We start from the raw sequence: 21,466 nt of genomic DNA, 5'->3' as shown, positions 1-21,466 counted from the left end.
CTGTCCTTGCCCATGGTCAGCAAACCATGTGCAGAAGCTATTCACATGCAGATTAGAGTATTTCTTGTCCTCTTTGCTCTTGGAGCCCAAAACATTTTCCATAGTAAACAAGAAATAGACTGGAAGATCATCCTTTGGGGTTGTTGGAAATAATTCTTGTCATCTGAGGACAATTACAAGTGTGTCAAATGCTGATCCTTCAAAAGTCTAAAGCCCAATTGGTAAATAACTGGCTTACGATGTTATGAAAGTCACTGGATTTTCTCCCCTGTGGGAGCTGATGGTGTTTTTCTCCCTGACAGATCCTGTCTTTAGAAACTAAATGGAACTTCTGGAAGAAAGCCCAAGGAGAGCAAATACTTTATCAACCCTTATAGTGCGCTGAAGTGTATTTTTGCCCATACACCTGGGGCCATTGTGAGCATATAGGGAGATGTGAAGCTATATAAAGCAAAAAAAGTGCTTAGAAATTTAACCTCTCGTAATAATCACTGATACGTGGGATTTTCATAAACATCTGAAGCTCTGGATTCACAGTCCACTGCTGGCTCTCGGTGCTACCAAGGCATCTAGTGGTATGAATTTGATCCAAATTAAATGCACGCTACTTTGTTCTTATGAAATGAAGCAGAACCACAGACTATGATAGCATTTAAAATGATGCTACACTTTTATGGTAGTCTTACCTTGCCGAGTGTGATCAGACAATATTCAGCCTGGCAGAAAGCTTGCTGTCACCTTAAGCTTGACCTTTCAACATTTCAAAACACAGTTTGAAGTGGGTATGTGTTTGCAACAGCTCAATGCTCCTTTCCTCCTGGATTCATGATTCCTGACACCAGATTTACTGCACTGTTGACCCATGAACTCAGAGGGAACAAGTATTATAAAACAGTGAGGCAGGTTTCAAAACTCCACTCTGCACATGTATGGTTTAGGGGGGTTTTGTCATTGGAAAACAGTGTTTTCCATCAGGGTTTGATCTTGCGAAGGGAACCCAGTCTGTAGGGTGTCACCTTTTCATGGGCTTTTCTTCAGGTTGGTGGAAAACAATTCCCCATGTGGGGTGAGCACTAAACGCTTAATCCTATACTTCTTATCAGAGACAACTGGAGCTGAGAACAGAAATGTGTCTTGGAGGTTTGTGTAGCACTTCAGTCAGGGATCTGGCTCAAAAGATACCACCTGATGGTGGTGTGAAGGAAGCAGAGCTGGAACTAGACAGGTAAAAACTCACTGCTGATGGTTTGTTCCTTTTCATAGCCTTGTGTCCTCATTTTCTGTGGTTGCAGGAGCTCAGATAGATGACAACAACCCCCGCCGCACCGGCCACCGCATCGTGGCACCTCCTGGTGGTCGCTCTAATATTACCAGTCTTGGCTGAAAAATGATGGACAGAAACACAAGGATGAAGGATCGTGGGAATAATGTCCATTCCCTTCAATATCTGTGTTATCAAACCCACAGTTTTATTTGGTACTAATGGAAATAAAAATTGAAATGTCTTTCTTTTTTTTCTTTTTGTATAGGAAGAGGTGAAAATAGTGTGGTGTGTTTGCTTGGAACTACTTGCCTCACAATTGTGCTTTCATGCCATAGTCACCTTAAAGCATGGTGCTTCCATTGCCCCTTTAGTGACTACAGGTTTTAGCTTCGTCTCGTAACTGAATGATGGTTTCTTTGCACCCTTTCGCTGTATTAGAGTAGTTGATGCATGTTACTGAGTTATTTATGCAAGTTGCATTCTGTGAGTGAGTCCCTTTAGAACACATTGCCAATAACTGACTAGACACAATGCCAAGACTAATGTCCGTATTTGAGAAACATCACCAAAAACACTTATGAAGGAAGAAAATGGCCATCTTGAAAGTATGCAGTAGAGTAGTACAGGCAGCTTCTGTTTCATCTTTAATTTATTATAAACCCAAGAAGCACTTCTCAGACACAGAAAATCATCAGGACACGTAATGACAAATGGTCTCTGTAGCACTTGTCTGTTCCCACTCGGTACGTTCCAAGTCTGTGTCCTTCTTGTTTCCATTTTAGACAGAGCCATATTTATACACACCAATGCCATTGCCACCCCTGCAGGGATATCTCCACCTGGGCAGTAGTGCTCTCCTTCTGCATGAGATTTTTGGTACTTACAGATAATCCAAGTTGCCGTCGGATTTTTAAAGTTTTTTGTACAAAGCTTTTCCTTTGTAATCACATGCATTTTTACTTACTCTACCGTATCAAGATCTACTAGTCGTGGTTCAATTTCTGAATTCAGAACTTGTGAAATAAAGGAAATGAATTGATGGGTAAGAGTCTTCCTCTGCTTTCCAGTGCGGTTGCTCAGTGATTGAAAACATAGAATGGAGAAACTTAAGAAAAATTGTCTTTTAGGTTGACATCATGTGAAAGAAGAAACCTGCTTTGATCACAAGGGGTGTTAAATATATATATGTATGTCTGCATAAGCATACTATAGCATGCCATAATCTGTCCTAATTAAATAGAGCTCATAGTAAAAAGTTCTCACTATCGACATTGCAGCTGCCTCAGTTTTGGCTAAATGAGACCTAAATGAGCTTTCTCCCAAGACCTTCAGGCCTGCATCTGATTTGGTAGCTGAAATATGGTAGCTGATTGTCATCATCTTCATCTGTAGTGCAGAATGCAATCAATTACCATTTAAAGCTTGGAAAGTAGCCTACCTGAAACCTGTCATCTTATTCTGAAGCCAATACGCTGTCACCTCCAGTTTGCCCAGAAAAGGAACCACTACCCTGGAAAGCTCCATTTCAGTCAGCTTGGTCTGAAAACCTCCCGCAGAGCTGGTCTGAACAGCCAGCTTTTGCTTTGGCTGAAACAGTGAAGGAACACTGCAATTCAGCCTGCAGTGAACTGAATGGATTGTTCCCAAAAGAAGAGAAAAATGAAACTTTTCATGAACAATCCTATCTGTTACAGATTCCAATTAATGTTTCCTATTGTCTGGAGAATGCCCTCATCCATAGGCTTGCTTGCTCACTTGGTGGTGCAGGTATTTTATATGAAGTAAAATGCTGCTAGCAGAGAAGCCTGAAGACAACCTGCCCTGGAATAACCCACAGCCTATCAGGTAAGCCAAGTCTCCATCTCCTGTTCCAACCCATTTGCTATGAGCATTGACAGAGCCAGCAACAGTTCTGGTAAACTAACCCTGACAATAGAAATAAGGCTGCTTTGTGAAGCTGTGCGGCAAATTAATTTGACATAGTGTGAAAATTCTGGAGCTGCTGGTTACTATTTCCTTAGTGATTTTCTGGTGTGTGTTTGTGCAAGTAGCAATGGTTGGTCCAAGTAAAACTTCTCCGTCTATGAGGCTTATCACACTTGAGGTGGCAGAAATAATCGTGAAACTAGTACTGACAGATTCCACTTTTCCAGCATGCTAAAGTGCATCCTAAAGGAAAGACCCTTTGCCTTACAAGCTGGTCAAGATCCACTGTTGTTAACATGCGTCTGTTTTTTCACAGTGAAGAGCCTGTGAATAAATAGGTGTGTTTGTGAGGCACTTCATGGTTCAGTGCTTCTGTGCGAACAAGACGCTGCTTGTCAGGTCAGTGTAACTGCTATGATTACTCCAAGGAGAAATACATTGGCATGCCCATGATGTTCATAAGCCCCAGCAGCCTGACTGCTGCTGCCATGCTACTGCTGGGGCACAGCCTGCAGGAAGCCCATGGATCCTGTGCCCTGCCTGGGTCCCTCCACATGGACATGCAGTTCTACCTGGATGTGATTTTTTTGGGAGCACAGGTACCTTAGTGCATGGTTGTCAGGGGGGCAAAGGATTTCTCACTTTGATGGTTACTGTGATACACTGTCAGAGAGATGGCATGTGCCATTGCTCATGGAGGGGTTAAACAAAGCAAGGTAAGTGGTACTTCTCTTACCACCTGGAGGCCTATTACACAGCAGTGTCACTGCTCCTATATTGCTAACCTGTCCTTAAAGAAATAAAACAGCAACAGTAAATGAAATGTGGATTAGCTGGTGATACTGAATACATCTGTGGAATAGGAAACTCTGCTTCAGTTTGATCCCTTACAACAGCACCAAGCTGGGTTCAGTTTGTGCACTTACGGGCTGGGATCTGTTTTCAACCACAAGAAGAAAACAATTCAAAGCTTTCATGCTTTTTGAATTGTCAAACTTCTAAACCTTTGCAGCATATAAACCTGGCATAGCTCTAATGTTGTAACACTGGCTCTTCCCTGTTGCTGTTGCAGACCTCTTAAAATTAGTCCCTATGACCAGTCTGAGGGCTATCTTTGCCAGTCAAGTGATGTGGATGAGAAGGCTGGATCCATGGATTGTTTCCCGAGTGATAGTTTGGACCAGTTTGTCTTGTGTTACAGTTTGTCTGCTACCAGAGCAATACAGTTAAAGGTCTGAATTTTAGCATTTGTAGCAAAGCCTGTTAATTATGATGCTAAGAGTGTACCAGAACTGACCGCTGTCCCAGCCATTAAATGTTTCTCATAGCAACACATTTATATTCATCCTTAAGAACTAAAAAGGCACAGGTCTGATGACCATCTACTACAAGTTCTACTAGCCAACAACATAAGCTTAGGGGAGGATGGAAGAAAAGAGTGAACATCTACTGCTAATAGTCCTCTGTTTCCCTCATTTCCAGTGCCTTGTGATATCTTCAGAAGCAGCAGTAGCTTTGTGTTCTGTAGCTGTCAGTGAATTCTTCTGACATGAATTTGCCAAGGTGCTTTTAAACCCAGGTAAAATCTTGGCATTTATGGCTTCCTGGATCAAACAGTTGCACAGCTTAATGCGTGATGACAAAATGCTAAGCTAGTCTACTTGGCACCAGACAATTCTTGTCATTTAGACCCAGCCAACATCAAATCTCAGTGATCTAAACAAACTGATTTGAGGATAGTTTTTCATCATAATTGTGGTGGAATTTCTACAAGCCTTCCAAATGTTCTTCAGTGATGACAGTGAGGGGTATTCAGATGAATATAAATTGTATATGGGAGATGAAAGTAAATTGTACATAGGAGAGGGAATAATGTCTTACAATGCAGTAAAAATGCAGAGTTTGGGACACTGGTTTGAGTCTTATGTAACTCCTGAAGTATCTGCAGTGATTTGGATAAATCAGTTGGGTCTCAGCCCCCCTCCCTGACTGCCTATTCCGTAATTTTCTAGCACAGTGAGCTGTACATGCTATCCTTAAATATAGTCATATATAATGCTTAAAAAAGCTTTAAGCTTAGCTGCTTCTTCCTCACAACTGAAAATAAGCCAACCTATGAATACATCAGTAATCACAGTGCTGCTTATGAAAATCTTCAGTGGGCAGGGTCCAGACCCTTGTCCCTTCTGATGCTCTGTAGTGCAGTAGTGGTGAAGGAGCTGATACCAGGAGCTCCCCCAGTGCAGCAACAGTTCCCAAACAGCATGCTGAACAGAAGACTTGTAGGTGCCATGATGGAGAGATTGAAGGCGCTTAGGACCCTTATGTGTGACTTAGAAGTGCTTGGTTCCATCAGGACTGAAACTACCCATATTGCACAGGAATGTTGCACAGGACTTATGCACAGAGGATTTCCACATTTTTCTATGGCAAAGCTGCTTTGATTCTTGTATGATATAACAATGCATTGAACAACTCTAACACCATGCCTAGAATTTGAGATAGATACACTCTTGTCATACAGCTATGAATGAGAGCACAATCATAAACTGTTGTAGTAACTGTTACCCTTGATGTTAAAAAAATGGAGAAAAAAGACCTGTCATTTTCCCCCTGAATTTCTGCATCGTTTTTGATATGTACCTGTAAAGCATGATCAAAGCTCCTTGTTAGACTCCAGACTAAGCAAAAGATTTGCATTATAAAGCATTTTGAGCTGTGACAGGCACCTAGATATCCCACTGCTGCCCCGACATCTACTACGCTGCAGACTGCTCTCACCTGGCAAAACTGCTGAGCAGTTTCTCTCCCAGAAACCCTCTAGGCACAATCCCTCGCTTGCAGCAATTTCTACCATGCCTTAAAACACAGTGAAGATACAAAGGAGGAAGTGGGAAGGAAGCACCGAACATTCTGGTTACACATTAGTAAAGACTTTCAGAATCCTGGAAAGATTTAGCTTGGAAGAGTGCAGGCTCCTGCTCAAAGCAGGGCTGACCTCAAACTTAGGTCGATCAGGATGTTGTGCACTCTCAAGGGTGGATGTTCTGCACTCTCTGAAGTACCTGTTCCAGAGATTCATCCATTTCATGGCAAAGAATTTTTAATTCCTGATGGAATGTCTTTGCTGAAACTTGTGACTACTACAATAAGCTGTGCCTGTTTGGCTGGTGATGAAGTATTTCATAGCAGCAAGAAGAAATCTTGGTCTCTGTATTGTTCTGTGTTGGTTCAGAAATAAGCATTCGCATGGCTCTAAAGTAAACTGAGGGCTCTGAGGTAAAACCCCCCACTTTGTAATGACTGTCAGGAGATGTGAGGGACATCAGCATCAGGATACATAAACTTGACTCTTCCTATGGTTAAAGTTGAGTAACATAACATGTAACAACAGGATAGGATATGTTTAGGTTGGACATTAGGAAAAACTTCTTCACCGAAGGAGTTGTCAAGCATTGGAATAGGCTGCCCAGGGAAGTAGTACAGTCAACCTCCCTGGAGGAATTTAAAAGACATGTAGATGTGGCACTTAGGGGCATGGGTTAGGGCAGTGTTAGGTTTACAGCTGGACTCAATCTCAAAGGTCTTTTCCAGCCTAAATGAATCTGTTTCTATAGCATCAAAGTTGAACAGTGCTTCAATGAAGAGCAACTGTTGTGAGCTTAGCTTGGCATTTGCTATGCTTTTTTCTTGTTCTAATGAAACTCTGCCTTGGTCAGTATCTGCTTCACTGATGGGGAGTGATGGCAAGTGCCATTCACGAAATCTGCACATGACTTTAAACAGGACAGTGAATGCATGGAGGAACTCATGGACACTGAGAATTCAGTAACAGGGGCAAGAGCAGCGGGTGTTTTGCCAGGAAGCTAACGAGACTGTGGGAGAAATGAAGACGTGTCTGCCTGTAGAAGATCCAGCTCAGGGATGTTGGGGAGCTGGAGCGGCTGAAGTGCTGGGCAGAGGGATGCCTGCACCCACAGCCAGGGGGACTCGCACTCTCCCTGCCTGTCACGTCCGCAAGCGGATGAAAACCTCGCTTGCCGCCCGGGAGAGGGCACTGCTGCCTTGCTTTTGGAATAATCCGAACCCTTTCCACGTTTTCTAACGGCGAGAAAAAGCCATTTCAGGCCTGCCTAGCCACAGGCATCACAGTACATCCGGGAAGACCTCCTGTGATTAGAGACCCGGCTTCTGTAATTAGAGACCCTGGTGATTGAAGACTCGGGTCGGGTAATTAGAGACCCCCGTATGATTAGAGACCCTGTTTGGGTGATTACGCTGAATCCTAACTGTGACAGGAGCCGCTGCTGCACTGTGTGGTTTAAATCATGAACTAGTATTCAAAGCTCGCCATCTGTATAGAGCACCCTGCAGAATTAAGATGTTCAAAGGTAAATAGCCTGCATCTGTTTTTAAAAAGGCACAACAAGCAGCAACTAAAATGTCCATGTCAGGAAGGCAGAGAGACCATAGAGCCTCAGTACAGAAATACCAGAATCAAATGCTTAAAGAGGTACAATTTAGAAAACAAATTATTTTTTTTATTTAAATGACTGAGGTGAAAATTAACCATTTAACAATTGTGTGTAACACGCCTGGTAAAGTAATTCATGTGGTGGCACTTCAGTCTGAGGTACACTGCAGAGCTGATGTAGTGTTTCTGTAGTATTTTCCATCATACACCAAAGGACAGCCTTTTCATTAGCAAAATATATGTTCATCTTAAAAACGCAGGACATTTTCATTTGATGAAAGCTGTAAGATTGCTGAAATGAGGCAATTTATTGCACAATACAGGTGCTCTGTACAGCCAGTAGAACTAACTGCTTTGCATAACAAGAATTCCCACAGGAAATGTAATAAGCATAACAAAGTATGCTGGAAACAAAAGAGTATACTTAAGGAAGACCAGAAATATGAAAAAGAAAAGAGCAAACTGGTTTTGTCCCCTTTTTCCTAAAAATAATAATTTGAAATCTGATACAAACGCAGAAAAATACATTTATAAAAATCTCTGTACAAATTTTAAGAAGTATACATAGCCTTGGAAGCACTAAAACATGACAAAAGAGGGAACAAATGTAATCTTCGGACATACCGATGCCATCTGAAATCTGTTTACATATTCTCTGCATTTCTATCTACTTTTGTAAGTCCAAAGCAGCAATCACAAAGTATTAAGACCAAATCTACCACATTTAGGGCTCAAAAGCAAGTGGTACTTCACAACTGTAATGAAACCTTACTGAGATACACCAACTGGGCAACCAACCTAGTGTGGATATGGTCTCATACAAGTGTACTTTCTTTGGTTATATTCCTAATCATCTAAAACTATCTCTCCTCCACATTCCCCAAGCTATCTGGAAGAGCTCATATTAAAGACTTCCTTGTTCCCCCTTAACAAAACCAAGCGGGAATGTTTTATTAACATCTAAAGGAAGCTGGTATTGATTCTTGGTCTGTAGCTAAAGAAGATTTCTCGGTTATTATTGATGTTCTTCACTGTTTCTCAGTAAAGCATCTCAGTAAATATTTATAGCTGCTGAGATTCCCCAGAAGAATGCTTTGGTACTCTATGTTCAGGCAGCTCATATAAATGCTTTTTCTACCTGTTGCCTCTCTTTTTTAGCATCTTGGAGTTTTTCCTTGGTTCAGGCTCACTTTCATGTGGACTCTGTAACCTCTCTCTGAAAGAAATACACAAGAAAAATAAAACTGTAGACAGAGTTTTTAAAATGCTGCAATTCTCTCTCAAATTAATTTTTATAAGAGAAGCAAGGTGTTTCTTATACAACTTCTGCATTTGCTGTTTTCAGCTGCCTCTGCTGAGGCTGCCAAAACAAAGATGCATAAACGTTCCTTTGTTGGGTCCCTGTTCCCTACACACGTATCCCTTTTTGGCTGTGGGAAAGGAGTGTGTGAAAAGGGTTGATGCCATCAGGGAAAGGAGCCATCTCCTGAAGTCAGTCGCAGGCTGAGGTCACTCAGGGGATAAATACTTTTCCCCAAAGGCCTGCGGCTCCTGAGAACCAACTGTTTGCTTTGCCTGTCAACAGGATTTTCTCTGCTCAATATATCAAGCCCCAGCGACCAGCTGGCTGGTTTGATCTGCCCGTAATAATCAGCTGGCATCTTTCAGGTTTGTAGCCATTTCTTCTCCTCTAGTTAGCACCCCAGCATAAGCCAACTGAAACATCTATCAAGAAAATCATTGTTAGAGCTGCTACTCTCATCAGCCAAAGACTGGCGCTTGCCTTTGTTCCTGAAATAAAGGTGGAAGTTGAAAGCCTAAATACCACAGACCATATTTTGGTTGCTACATGTCAGCCTAGTTCCACTAGGTTCACTTGTCTCTGCTGATTTATGCTGTCTGTGACTTGGGTTTTAAAAAACCTAATTACAGGAAATTTGGAAACAGTATTTCTCATTTCTTTACCTAAAGTCAAAGTTATTTATAGAATACACAGCAGCACAGACAAGCAAACTCAGATGGTTTTCCTAAATTTAGAAAAGAATATTGGGTAAAAAAGGTCAAGCATATGGGAGAAGTAACTCAGCTAGTGCAGGCATTATCTTTTGGGTTTGACTGACATACCTACCTGCTTATGAAGCAGATTTTGTACTGCTGAGTTTTTTTTCACATACCGTATTTTTAGCCTCTACTGTACCTGCATAAGCCAGAAGTGAGTCCAGAGGGCTCTTGGCTATTTTCATGAGAATCATCTTTTTCTGCTGATTGTGGTGACTGTAAGGTCTTTCTTTTTGTTTTTTCCCCTGAATTGCCAAATGTACATGGATTTAAACAAACAAACAAAAAAGAATTTATATAGTAGCGCTTGTTTGGTTTTGATTAACCTAAAGCAAAAAAAATATATGCTAACACTTCATACAGATATGTTATCATTCCACTTTACATTAGTCTAGCATATTGGATTTTTACCATTGGTTAGTTCTCACAGGTCAGACCTTGACCTTTCATACTTGTTGAACACTGCATTTCCGTGAGGTGCAGCAGTTGAAAGCCCTATCGTGTATTTTCTTAGTAAGTAGTTGCAAATGGCTTTTTACTACCAGCAAAGAAGAGAAAAAGCCAACTCATTATTTTATGTGAATCAGAACAACCTGACGTTAAAAAGTCACTGTTTTTAGGACCCTGAGCTAAGTCTCCCTGTGTCCCTGGGACACGGTGCCTACCAGGGCAAACAGCTTTGCATACCTGAGGAACAACCGACTGGGGAGAGAGCTGCTTTTCCCTTTCCAGCACCCATCTCATCTTTAAGCATCTTTCAAATGTAATGCCAAATGTTTTAGTCTGATAATGACAGAAGGACTGCATGGCTCAGAGGATGGGAATTTGTGTGCTCCACCCCAAATGTGGACCAGGAAACACAACTGCTATGCTGACAATTTGTCCCTAAGTATCTCTTGAATAATGAACTAGTCTAAGTTGTTAAAACTGCAGTAAACTCATATAAATACTTCAAGTTTCCTGATTCAATAAGATTTTACTTTTGAGCATGTGTGTGGAAAGGCGATTCTTCCATTCTACCAGAAGGATGACTCTGGTGAGTCATCCCTCTGGTGGAAAACTGCGTGATTAAGCTCTCCCATCCACCAAAAACAGTTGTTGAGGTGAACGGAGTTGTTTCTAAAGAACATTATACAGACATCATAAAAAGTAATTTTGGTTTGAGTAAGGTAAAACCTTATCTCAGTGGACACAAAGTGATTGACTGGTAACAGGAGTGAGGAATGGTGATGCTTATTTGTGGCTGTGCTCCTAGCAAGCTGGGTGACCCTGGAGGGTTGGCTTACTTTTCTACACTTGGATTAGGGAAATGGCACTGACAAAAGATCTTTCATGAAACTCCATTGTGTTTTATTGCAAATTACACACTAATATGTGGAATGATGTGGGGCTTTTTTAAACAATTCAGGATTGTACCAACCTACTGGCTTGCTCCTTTTGGAAGGCTTCTTCTTCACAGCCACTGGAACTCGGGCCAGCACAGCCAGCTCCCTCACAAAGTCCTGCTCTGCTTCCTGCACACAAGGATAAACCAGAAGTCAGTTAACACAACACAGCTTGATTCTGGGTTATGTTATTCTACATGTGGCATGTCAAAAAAAGGCACATGTCATTGCAGAAACACAGGAAACAATATGGCTACCATCAGGGAAGCATTTCCTAAAACAGTGGTGAATCTCAGCTCTGATTTCAACTAGGACAGCAAAGAGACCCTTACAACCCCTCTAATGTTTTGCCATGGACTGCTTCAGATCCATAAATCATTTTACCCTGATTTACCTTTAGCTGATTCTCCAACTCAGTTTCTAGGTGATGCAATCCCAGCAGCTTCTGTTTCAGAGACTCCAGACGAATTTGCTGCTGCAGTTCAAACTGAGCCAAAACCTTCTTTTGCTGTAGCACCATCCTGGTCAAGAGAAATTTAAAAGTTCTGATATTCACTTCAAACGAGGAATATAGTCCTGGCAAAGTGTATTTAGAAGATTTTGTAGAGAGAAAGGCTCTTCAGTCCATCCAGCTTCTGCCTGGACAAAAAGTTCTGTGCTAGATTTTTAGACAGATTCACTTATTTTAATGACCTGTCTCTCCATAAGATAGAAGCTCCTTTCGGAAGTAGGAACTGCAGCAGGAATTTGGGTTGTCCATTCCTGGACTTTGGGAGCTGAAGTTCACCTCTAATGGCTTTAAAGTCTGCTTTCAATACCACTGTATGTTTCTAAAGCCAGCTTTACTGTCTGCTTGCCAAAGAGACAAGCTGTTAGAAGATCAGGTGTGAGGATAAGGGATTAAGAATCAGGCATTTCATCTGGGGCTTTTCAGCACCAGATTGAGAATGAGCCAGAAACGTGGTAATTCAAAATTTGGCAATTGAGAACATTAACAACTATATTCTATGCTTGTTTATTTTGCTGCTTAAAGATTAATAACAGTAGAACCTGAATGGCTGCAACTTCGCTGAATCTGTATTTCTTCTGTTCTCTTGCATGATCTACCTTGAAGCAATGCTGTCAATCACCCATCACATTCCTCAGGGAAGGAGATAAAACAAATTGTTTCTGACATGTACACATACTGCAGTTGCTATTGTACTGGCCAATGCTCAGAGAAGGTTAGCTTGCAAAATTTGCTTTTGGAACTCACACTCATAACCCTGCACCAAGAGCAAAAGGAAATAAAACAATGTTGAGTTTAACAGAAGTTAGACAAATTAATGGAAATTTTGTCATTAATTTACACAGGACTGGGATTTGACTGTAAAAGAAATTATACTGACAACAGGAAGATGGGTTTACTATTACTTATGGTTATGAGGCCAGCTTAGATACTGAATAGTTACATTCTTCAATACCATACTTCTGCTTGCATAAAGGCAAATTTGATTGTATTTTAAGACACTAGAATAGATTATGGCAGAAAAAACCTGAGAAAACAGCTGAAAGTTAATTTCTATGGCAGAATAAATGATAAATTTTATAATGGATAACTAAGAGGTCTTTTATAAAGCCCTTTATTACATGAATCCATCTCTATAACAATTCAAATAAGGATGAAAAACAGAAAATGGGCAATGATTTATTTCAATTTAGAAGTAATAGAATATCTAAAAAAAGAATTAACCTCTTTATAATGTCAAAACTGCAGTTGGTGTGTTGTTCTGGATAAGAAACCAAGAGTAAATAAATAAAATTATTACAGAAATATATCATGTGCATGCCATGTCATGCAGCTCTTTATGACAACTTACGCCTTTGGGATGGCACTGCTTTTTGTCTGGATTCTACATTTCATAAAATCAGTAATGAATTAAATGTGATTTTTATTTAATTAACATTTGAGGGATTCTTCTCTAAATTTAGTGCAAGTAATCTTGATTGTCCAAGGCATTTACTGAAATCTTACTTGCCATTTGAAGTATTATTTATGCTTCAAACATTTTCTCTTCATTATGTTGTATGTTTATTCAACAGCAAACTAACAAACACTTTTGATGTTCAAAGCAGAAAGGATGGATCGCAATGAATTAGACAGCATTGGTTCCCATCTTCCATTTATGTTACATTTCTTTTAAAATTTGGCATGTGTTTTGGCACTGGTTTTCATTCTCTCTTTTCAAACTGTCTATGTATAGTTCTTCAGTCTGTAATTAATGAGCATCAAAAAGTTTATTTAATAAGAAAGTAATTCTCAAGATCAAACGGCAGACGTAATTTGGCAACAGATATTTGTTTTCCATCAAAGACAAATATAAAATGCAAACCCAAGACTTTTACTCAGCTAGACATATATGTAGATCTGCAAACACTCACATTTAAATAGTCAGCAGTGCTGCTGCCTGCTCTTACCTTTGATGAACTGCGGATGATACACTCAAGAGGCCTTTTGTCTGTTTTTCTTTCAATGCCAGTTCACTTTCTTGTTTCCTCTTCAGTCTGTTCCTTTCACTTCTTTCTACTGAAATAATGTTTTTGTAAAATCTTCTGCTCAAAATTACAAACTCTGAGTTGTAGCAACCTTACAATTTACATTTTGCATTAGAGCAAACTAATCCCTGTTCTAGGTAGTCTTTCAAAGTTACTGCTCCTTAGGGATATTGAGTACATTTTACTCCCTCTTGCTCTGCCACTGTGATCTATTGCACAAAGAGTTTGTGCATCATTTAGCTGAGATGTCACTGAATTCCTATTCTTATCTACTTCTCCTAATAGGTTAACTTATTAACTGGGAATTCAAAGCAGAAATTTTATGAAAAGTCCTTGAAGAAGGACTTAAGCAAGAACTGTAATACCTAGATGAAAAAATGCCATATAAAGAAAACCTCCACTTGGAGGTCACTTAGTCCTGGGAATGCCTAACTTCACTAGATGGCCCCTCACTTGACGGTAAAGCATTCGGGGTACTTTGTCATATGCTCATACTCTGCAAGTAACTTGGTGCTTATCTGCTGACCAGGTTCCGGAGTCTTGGTCCTGAAGTTCTGCCTGGCAGCAAGGCTTGGAGCACGTCTGTCAGATAGGACTAGTTTCCTCGCACCACTGCTTTCAAATATTACACAGAAAGAGGGGTGTAGATAGATACATAACAGATTGGGGTACACAACATTCATTTAAGGAGTACCCAGCCTTTTCTTAACACTCAGAGAGGCTGACCAGGCACCTTTCCTACCAAAGGCACCACAAGGGAGCAGTTAGCGAACATGCTCTGGGCTGGTTGGGCTGGCTGGAGGAGGGGAGGTGTCCTCCACCTTTTTTCCTGTGACTGTGCCAGAAAGACCATAAATTCAGATTTACTAGGTCAAAGGATGCCCAAAGAAGCAAAATCTTCTAGCCTGACATTAAGCAGTCACTGGCAGAGAGAAGCCTGGCATTATGTTCCTTCCCATTAAATGGGAATTTAGCTATCGCTAAATGAAGTACATTAGAAATTTCCTGTGTGGCCATTCCAATCTCAGGCTATCACATCTACTATGTCATTGATACAGTACAGTGGCTCTATTGCCAACACTGTTCTTTCCATCTTGTGTTTAAAGAGAGAAGTTACGAGAGTATTTTGTGAGGAGGATCACACTCTCAGTGTGGTAGTCCTACTTGGAGATCACCTAACAGATCAGCCCCTTCTAAAGAGGAAGAAACATGGATGTTACACCTCCTGGTTGAGCTTGGATGGAAAGTATTTAACTGGTTGGCAGGACTTAGTGTCCTGGCTCTGCCCTGGAGCAGAGCTCCAGGCCGTTAAGAATCACAGAGAGAAATTTAAGTGCTTCTGGTGCCAATACAGAGCTGAAATGAGGAAAGGAGTGGAGCTCTACATCACAAATTTGGACTTAAAGAAGGACTTAGTTGTACTAAAGCATCAAAGTCCCTTATTAGATAGTAGTGCTCACTCCTAATGTAAAAAGCACCAACAAAGCCGAAGTAGTTATCTGTTGATATTGAAAATCTCAGCCATGCTACAGTATGTACATGTGGGTTTGCAGTATTTTTTCACTGTGCAGTTTGTTTCATCTATGAATTTCAGCTGGTTTTCTCTCTGGCCACCCAAATCTAAAACACTCTGGCTTTTATTACTAACATAAGTACTTTCATCCTGTAAGCCTGTAGGCTTACATTGCAACAGCAGAATTTTCTTTTTCTTCAGTTGAAAAGAGAATGTGTTCTTCTTACACATGCTATTTTCTTCCTTGTAGTTCATGGAACACCAATATACTGAAATAATAATATATGCACACAAACTATAGGAGAAAAAATAATCTAAATGAGCAATCATCAGAAAGCTGACTGTGGTTCTAGTGACTGGTATTCTCACCACCTAACTGGGAGACCCATTGACAGCAATCTTAAAAAAGAATGATGGAGCAGAACAGTGGTGTGTAATGACATCCACCTCAGCTCAGATCAGAGAAGCACCCTGGTCAAAGTTTCAGTTTTAATTCCTGCTTAAAGGAATTCACATCAAGGGGATTTTAGACAGTGGAGTCAGGGCCTAACAGTTCTTTAGAGGAACTTTGTGAGAACTCAAGCAAATGACTGCCTTGCTAGCTCCCAATGCTAAAATACAGATTGTCAAACTTCCCTGCAGATTTTGCTTTACCTTAGAACTTTGGCTTCCAATATTAAAGTCTTCAAGATCCACAACAGTGCAGTAAAGCACAGACTGGTTCTATCTTACAACCAGTGAGCATACCTAGATACCACTGGGACTCACAAATCCTTCCTGCTATCTCATCTCTGGATCTCATCCTTGAGTGGGTACACCTGTTCCTCTTTAAAAACTTTTTTGTGGTTAAAGAATCTTTTCTATTTAAAATTGCTACCCTAGTTTTAGAAAAAAACCCAACCCAAGATTCCATGTGTCTCAAGATACTCAGCTTCTGAAGCTATTGCTGTTTTGCTAACTTGCTAACTTCATTTAACACCAACGGCCTTTATCCTGGGGAAGGGAAAGTGTTTACAAAAGAAATCAATAATCACAGCTTGCTTTTGTTCTCCTCTTCTAAAGGAACTGAGCAACTAGAAATAATTCCAAGAGAAACTGCCTGTACGTATGTCAGTTCCAGCAGCTGATGAATCTCTTCAGCAGTTTCACAACCTGTGAGAGAGTCACGACTGACAGCTAAGAAACAATGAAGTATCTCACAGAGTGTTCCAGGATGGACGTGCTTGGCTTTTTGTGTCTCCTCTAAGACAATTCCTCAGCTTGAGAGACAACAACATTTCAGTGAGCCAAAAAAAGGAATAAATAGAAGAATTTGCTCCGCAAAGCTGAGGGTGATTGCCTCAGAGGAAGCAGACTGTCTGCCAATTATGTTTATGGTTTCTAACATGGAAGCAGGGATTGCAAACCAGATCTCCTCCCTTCTAGGGAATGGATCATAGGTGCCTGTCATATACCCTCTATCTTTCCCCTGTGAATACTAGATTGATTAATTTTACTTGCATATATTAACATGAAAGTTGAACAGTGTTTATGGTTGATGTTAGCTGTACAACCTGACACTCGTACAAGTGTGTTTTCTAAATTCTTCTGCCCTGTGTTGAGGTTTAGACCACCAGAAAATCAACTGCTGGTGGTTGTGATGACAGTGGTATCTCTGACCTTAGCTTGCTGAGCCAGAGTTTGTAGTTAAACTGTAACCTCCAACGCTTCATCATTGTTCTGTGTGTGTGTGTCTGTATCAAACTCTGAGTAACAGGGTCCCGAATCTGTAACTGTATTTCAAGTAATTATTACTAAAACCAATTCTACCGCATCTCTTTCAAAGATGGAAATGGACCTTCACATTCATTTTGCTTTGTTGCTTAAATAACAGATTTCTGTTCTTTCCACAATGGTAAGAACATTAATTTATCTGTTTAAAAAAACAGAATTATCTTATAGTTCTCAATATCATACATACCTTGTAAGGATTTCAATTGCTGAAGCTTTTTCTCTTCATAGCCTTCTGTGATTTTTCCTAATTCCTGATAGTAGTTTTGCACCAGTCTATCAATATTATTGCTGGTCCCATACACACTTTCTACAGCAGCTTCCACCAGTCTCTCCTGTATTACACAGTACAAGTAACAATTAATTTTCTAAGTCCAAAACTGAAGTGTTCTCGTATGTCTAAAACTGAAGACCCCATCTAATTTTGCATGTGCACATAAAATTGTGTATTTTGTGCTTTGAAAATGTGGCAGACTGAGATGGTGGAAAACAGCTATTTCTATTGATCCACTGAACATTTCAGCATGAAAAAGTAGAGTAAAATCTTTCTAATGTGCCTCAACTCCATCTGGGAAGGGAACATGCTCTATCTGTTCAATCTTTATATGTGAATTTACCTGTCAACCTGACTGCCAGCAAAGTAAATCAATATATGTGAAAGTACTACAACTTTCCATTATACAGAAAGTCCAAATATTTACTTTGGAACAATTTTATTAACCTATGAAGCAAGTTTTTTTTTATTTTTTATCTATGAATTAATATTAAGATGCTAATATACAAATACTATTGATTAAACATAGAACCTTCATCAGTAGATAAACATCTCCATTTCTTCCTCATTTTTGTCATTCTCTGTCATAAAGAAGTCTCTCAATTTTTCTTATGTTCCAGGGCTTGGCTTAATAAAACCTGTTTTGGCTGCTATAGCAAGTCACTAGAAAAAAACGTATTTCTACTTAAGTGTTCGTAAATAATTTACAAAGTTATCTTCAGCTTTAACACAGGTTATAATGGCCTCCTACTGATACTTTTAGGTATAGGGAAATGCGTAAATGAAACTGCCTTCCATTCTAGCAAAGTAGCTCTTGTTTTGTTTGGAAAACTGCTTTTGAACATTTCCATACCTTGAAGTCCTGTCCATCATCTGAACTCTTTTTTCTAGCTTCTCGTCGGGCATGCTGCAGCAGTGTCTGCCCAATCACCTGCTCCATGTGCTGCTGAAGAAATTGAAGAGCGTCTTGGATTTCTGTGACTAGCTGCTGGTGAAATTCTAAATGGGTTTGCTGTGTTTCTTCCTCAAGCTTCTCCTCCTCTTCCAGAATGTGGGACTCCTGGTAATCAGACCAGAAGATAGCACTGCTGTTTAAATATGTTGATAAGTTTAGTCACTTTCACTTTAAAAGAAAGTCCTACATCAATCCAGAATGCTACTGTTTTAATACTTAGAATAATTTCATTTCCAGCAGAAGTTTATCTACAGTAATTTAGGACATTTGTATTTGCAATGAAACTCTCCTGTACTGATACATACAATTACAGCTGCATCCTGTCCCATTAGTGATTTCCAAGTGATGTATTCCCATCTTTGTAAACTGTACTGTTGAATTTGGTCCTATTTCTACTGAAAATATGAACAATCCATGTCAAATACCCTGAGTCCAGTAAGGATGCCTCAATGAAGTGCATAGGAATAAGGCAAGTATACAATTATGCATCTGGAATACTTCTACAGTTTGTGCGGTCTAGCTGAAAAAAAGTTGGTCTACAGCCCTTGGGAGAGCTCATGAATGTGTTTAATTGCACCTGGAAACCATATGCACTCTTGGCATCTACAGCATCCTGTGGTGATCAGTTCTACAGCTTAACTAAGCATTACTTAATTTTGAACCTGCCATCTAATAGCTTTGCTCAGTGCTTTCTTCTTTTATTAGTGACAAGAAATTAGAAAGAAGTGAAAAATTCTTCCCTATTCATGTATTTTATGCCACTTTGAAAACCTATGATATTCCAGAAGGCATCTCTTTTTTAGAGTTACAGTCTCTTGAGATCTTTGGACCATGTCTGACACCATTTATTCCACTTCTTTTTAAATCCATTTTTCTTCTGAACCCTCTTTAGCACACAATAGTATATACTACCCAACTTGATCTGTTCTGTCTTCCTTACCTATATTAATCTTCCATGGATTGCCTTCTATTGAATTGCTGATGTCCCTGTGATATTAATATTCCCATTTAAGTACCTGATTCCCTCTTGGAAATAAGAAATGCAAGTAGAAAAAGAACCTGCTCTGCCCACTTGAGGAAATAATGAGGTCCCTACTAATGCTGGGTTACTCTGACATGTCTTTATTTATAGCTCAGATATATGTTTTTGCTGGGGTTTGTTTTTAAGACAGTTGGAATGCCATTGAACCATTTCTCCTTTGAAAGACCCAATGTCATGTTATTATGTCCAAGCTAGGATTCTTTAGTGCTGTTTTATATTTTAAATGAAATCAATAGATTGACATGACACTGTCTACCAGACTAAAATTGGCAAAAGCTAAAATTAAGTTTAGTTCAGACAATATGGTTTATCCAAATTCTTGTTGAGTGTTTGTAAATTAACCTTTTCCTTAACTCCTTACACACTGCTTCTAGTTTTGGAAGTTGTTCATAACAGGCTTTTTCTCTCTAACTTTTCACAATTCCACACCTATGCCCTACTTCTTTGGCAGCAAGGATCTTCCAGTTGTATTTTTTGGCACTTCCTTGTGAGATGGGTTTTAGACAGCCTTGGAAAGAGGCTGTAATGGAGAGATGCCAAAGGAACAGTAATACCTGGGGACATTTCATTTTTGTTAGGGAACACGGTGATTGCATCAATTAACATCCCTGTGGGAGCTAAGTGAGAGGGAGTAGTGGAAAGCACTTAACAAGAGGAATGCAGTCATATGCATTTGTATTTTGTTATTTTCTATTATATTTCTACGGAAGGTTAATGAGGTTTTGAGATTTTCACACTTAACACCAACTACTTCAATGTAAGTACCAAATACAAAAATGGCAGCGGAGAGAATTTCCTTATTCCTTTGCCAAGTGGAGAACTAGGGTTTATATTACACAAATCAAAATTAGTCAGCACAAAATATTATCTCTCAGCTAATTACACAGTGAGCACGGAGCACGAAGCTGCAAAGTGCTAGGTGAGTTCAGCTCCTACGTACAGCAGCAGTGGTCTGGACAGGGGCTATCACGGACACCTGGTAGGAAGGTCTTCTGAGGCTGAAATCTGAAATTTGGTGTTGTTTTAAGTAAATCTGCAATGCAGTAAGTAAATAACTAATAACAATTAATGGATTAACCCTAAAAAACAGTCACAAGCAGATTTGAAAGCAACCTGTGGAATACCTGAGATTTTGAGATCTATGAAGTCTCAAAATCCCTTAAACTTTCTCCCACCTGCTTGACCTACAGGAGCCAGATTATTTTGAAGGATGTCAGGGAATGGATGCTGAGCAACTCATGGACAGAGAAGAAAAGAAAAAAAGGAATGAAAAATTATGACAGTATAGAAATATTTGCTAGGTCTGGTGGAGGGAAGAATTTCTTCTGATGCTCAAGGAAGAACTTGTCAATTGTGTATTATGATCCCTAGCAGAATAAGTATGAGCTTATCTTACCCTGAAGCAGTAACTTGTGTAGAAGTCCTTTATACACACTGGCATGCCTTCTTTCAATAATGTTTTCATATAAAATAAACAGCTAAGTAAGCTTACCAAGATAACCCATACCACATAGCTAGTCAGTAGATGAAACTATCAGGGAATTTAAAATGCCTGCCCAAATTAAACCAGGCACACTCGGGGACCTCCTATGCCAGTAGTTGGTGCATGTTTGATAGAGAATATTTTCTTTTATATATATAATATTTATATATATATATAAAAATATATATGCCAGGCATCACAGCATAGAAGAACCTCAAATAAAAACCATCCAGGCACTGTGCCTACCAGTGCCTTCTGTAACTGCCACTGGTCCTCATCTTGGCAGGGGGAGGATCCCTTCTGAAGGATATGTTGCTGTCTTAGCTCCTGAAGCAAGCTCTTCTTTCTGGACAGTCTCATGCGGGCCAGGGCTGCCATTCCAACTCTTCGGAGGGTTAGCCTTCTGAGTACTGAACACAGCAGAAGTCGGTGTTTTTGCAGTATATAGTTAACAGACCTGTAAAAAGGACCATTAAAAATCAATCAGCTAGGCTGCCTGTGATTTGGCACACCTGTGTTGAGCAAAGCCACTGCTTAAATATCACAGGGATTACTATTCACCCTGTATAAGGTCTTCTCCTACAAAGCACGCCTTGGAAAGCTGATCAGGTGTAAAGAATGGGTATTGCTGTGATAGACTTCTAGCTCTGTCACACTGAAGTTAAATTAAAAATAGAAAGAAAATAGACAAATAATGATATATAATTACATAATGAAAGTTTTTTTAGTAAGATAATTGACATAAGATGAAAAGAGAATGTAATCAGAACTACAGGAAAGTTACGTC

General features: G+C 39.9%; 2 protein-coding genes across 4 annotated transcripts in view; one reads left to right on the top strand and one right to left on the bottom strand.

The window, feature by feature from the left end:
* The window catches only part of CRMP1 (collapsin response mediator protein 1), a 52,138-nt gene extending 50,633 nt beyond the window's left edge, over positions 1 to 1,505 (top strand). For both annotated transcript variants that reach the window (XM_065659602.1, XM_065659612.1), the window contains exon 14: positions 1,293 to 1,505. In XM_065659602.1, the coding sequence (XP_065515674.1) occupies positions 1,293 to 1,384 (92 nt within the window). In that variant the 3' untranslated portion in view covers positions 1,385 to 1,505. The remainder of the gene's footprint in view (positions 1 to 1,292) is intronic.
* A 6,204-nt stretch (positions 1,506 to 7,709) lies between these two features.
* The window catches only part of EVC (EvC ciliary complex subunit 1), a 56,816-nt gene continuing 43,059 nt past the window's right edge, over positions 7,710 to 21,466 (bottom strand). For both annotated transcript variants that reach the window (XM_065659590.1, XM_065659581.1), the window contains exons 14-21: positions 20,926 to 21,136; positions 18,053 to 18,259; positions 17,116 to 17,260; positions 13,565 to 13,673; positions 11,502 to 11,628; positions 11,143 to 11,236; positions 9,862 to 9,967; positions 7,710 to 8,880 (exon numbers count right to left, since the gene is read on the bottom strand). In XM_065659590.1, the coding sequence (XP_065515662.1) occupies positions 8,799 to 8,880; positions 9,862 to 9,967; positions 11,143 to 11,236; positions 11,502 to 11,628; positions 13,565 to 13,673; positions 17,116 to 17,260; positions 18,053 to 18,259; positions 20,926 to 21,136 (1,081 nt within the window). In that variant the 3' untranslated portion in view covers positions 7,710 to 8,798. The remainder of the gene's footprint in view (positions 8,881 to 9,861; positions 9,968 to 11,142; positions 11,237 to 11,501; positions 11,629 to 13,564; positions 13,674 to 17,115; positions 17,261 to 18,052; positions 18,260 to 20,925; positions 21,137 to 21,466) is intronic.

Source organism: Lathamus discolor, chromosome 1 (genome assembly GCF_037157495.1).
Source record: "Lathamus discolor isolate bLatDis1 chromosome 1, bLatDis1.hap1, whole genome shotgun sequence".
Taxonomy (NCBI): domain Eukaryota; kingdom Metazoa; phylum Chordata; class Aves; order Psittaciformes; family Psittacidae; genus Lathamus; species Lathamus discolor.
The sequence above is the reverse complement of the archived record's forward strand: the minus strand, read 5'-3'. Positions and strand labels throughout refer to the sequence as shown.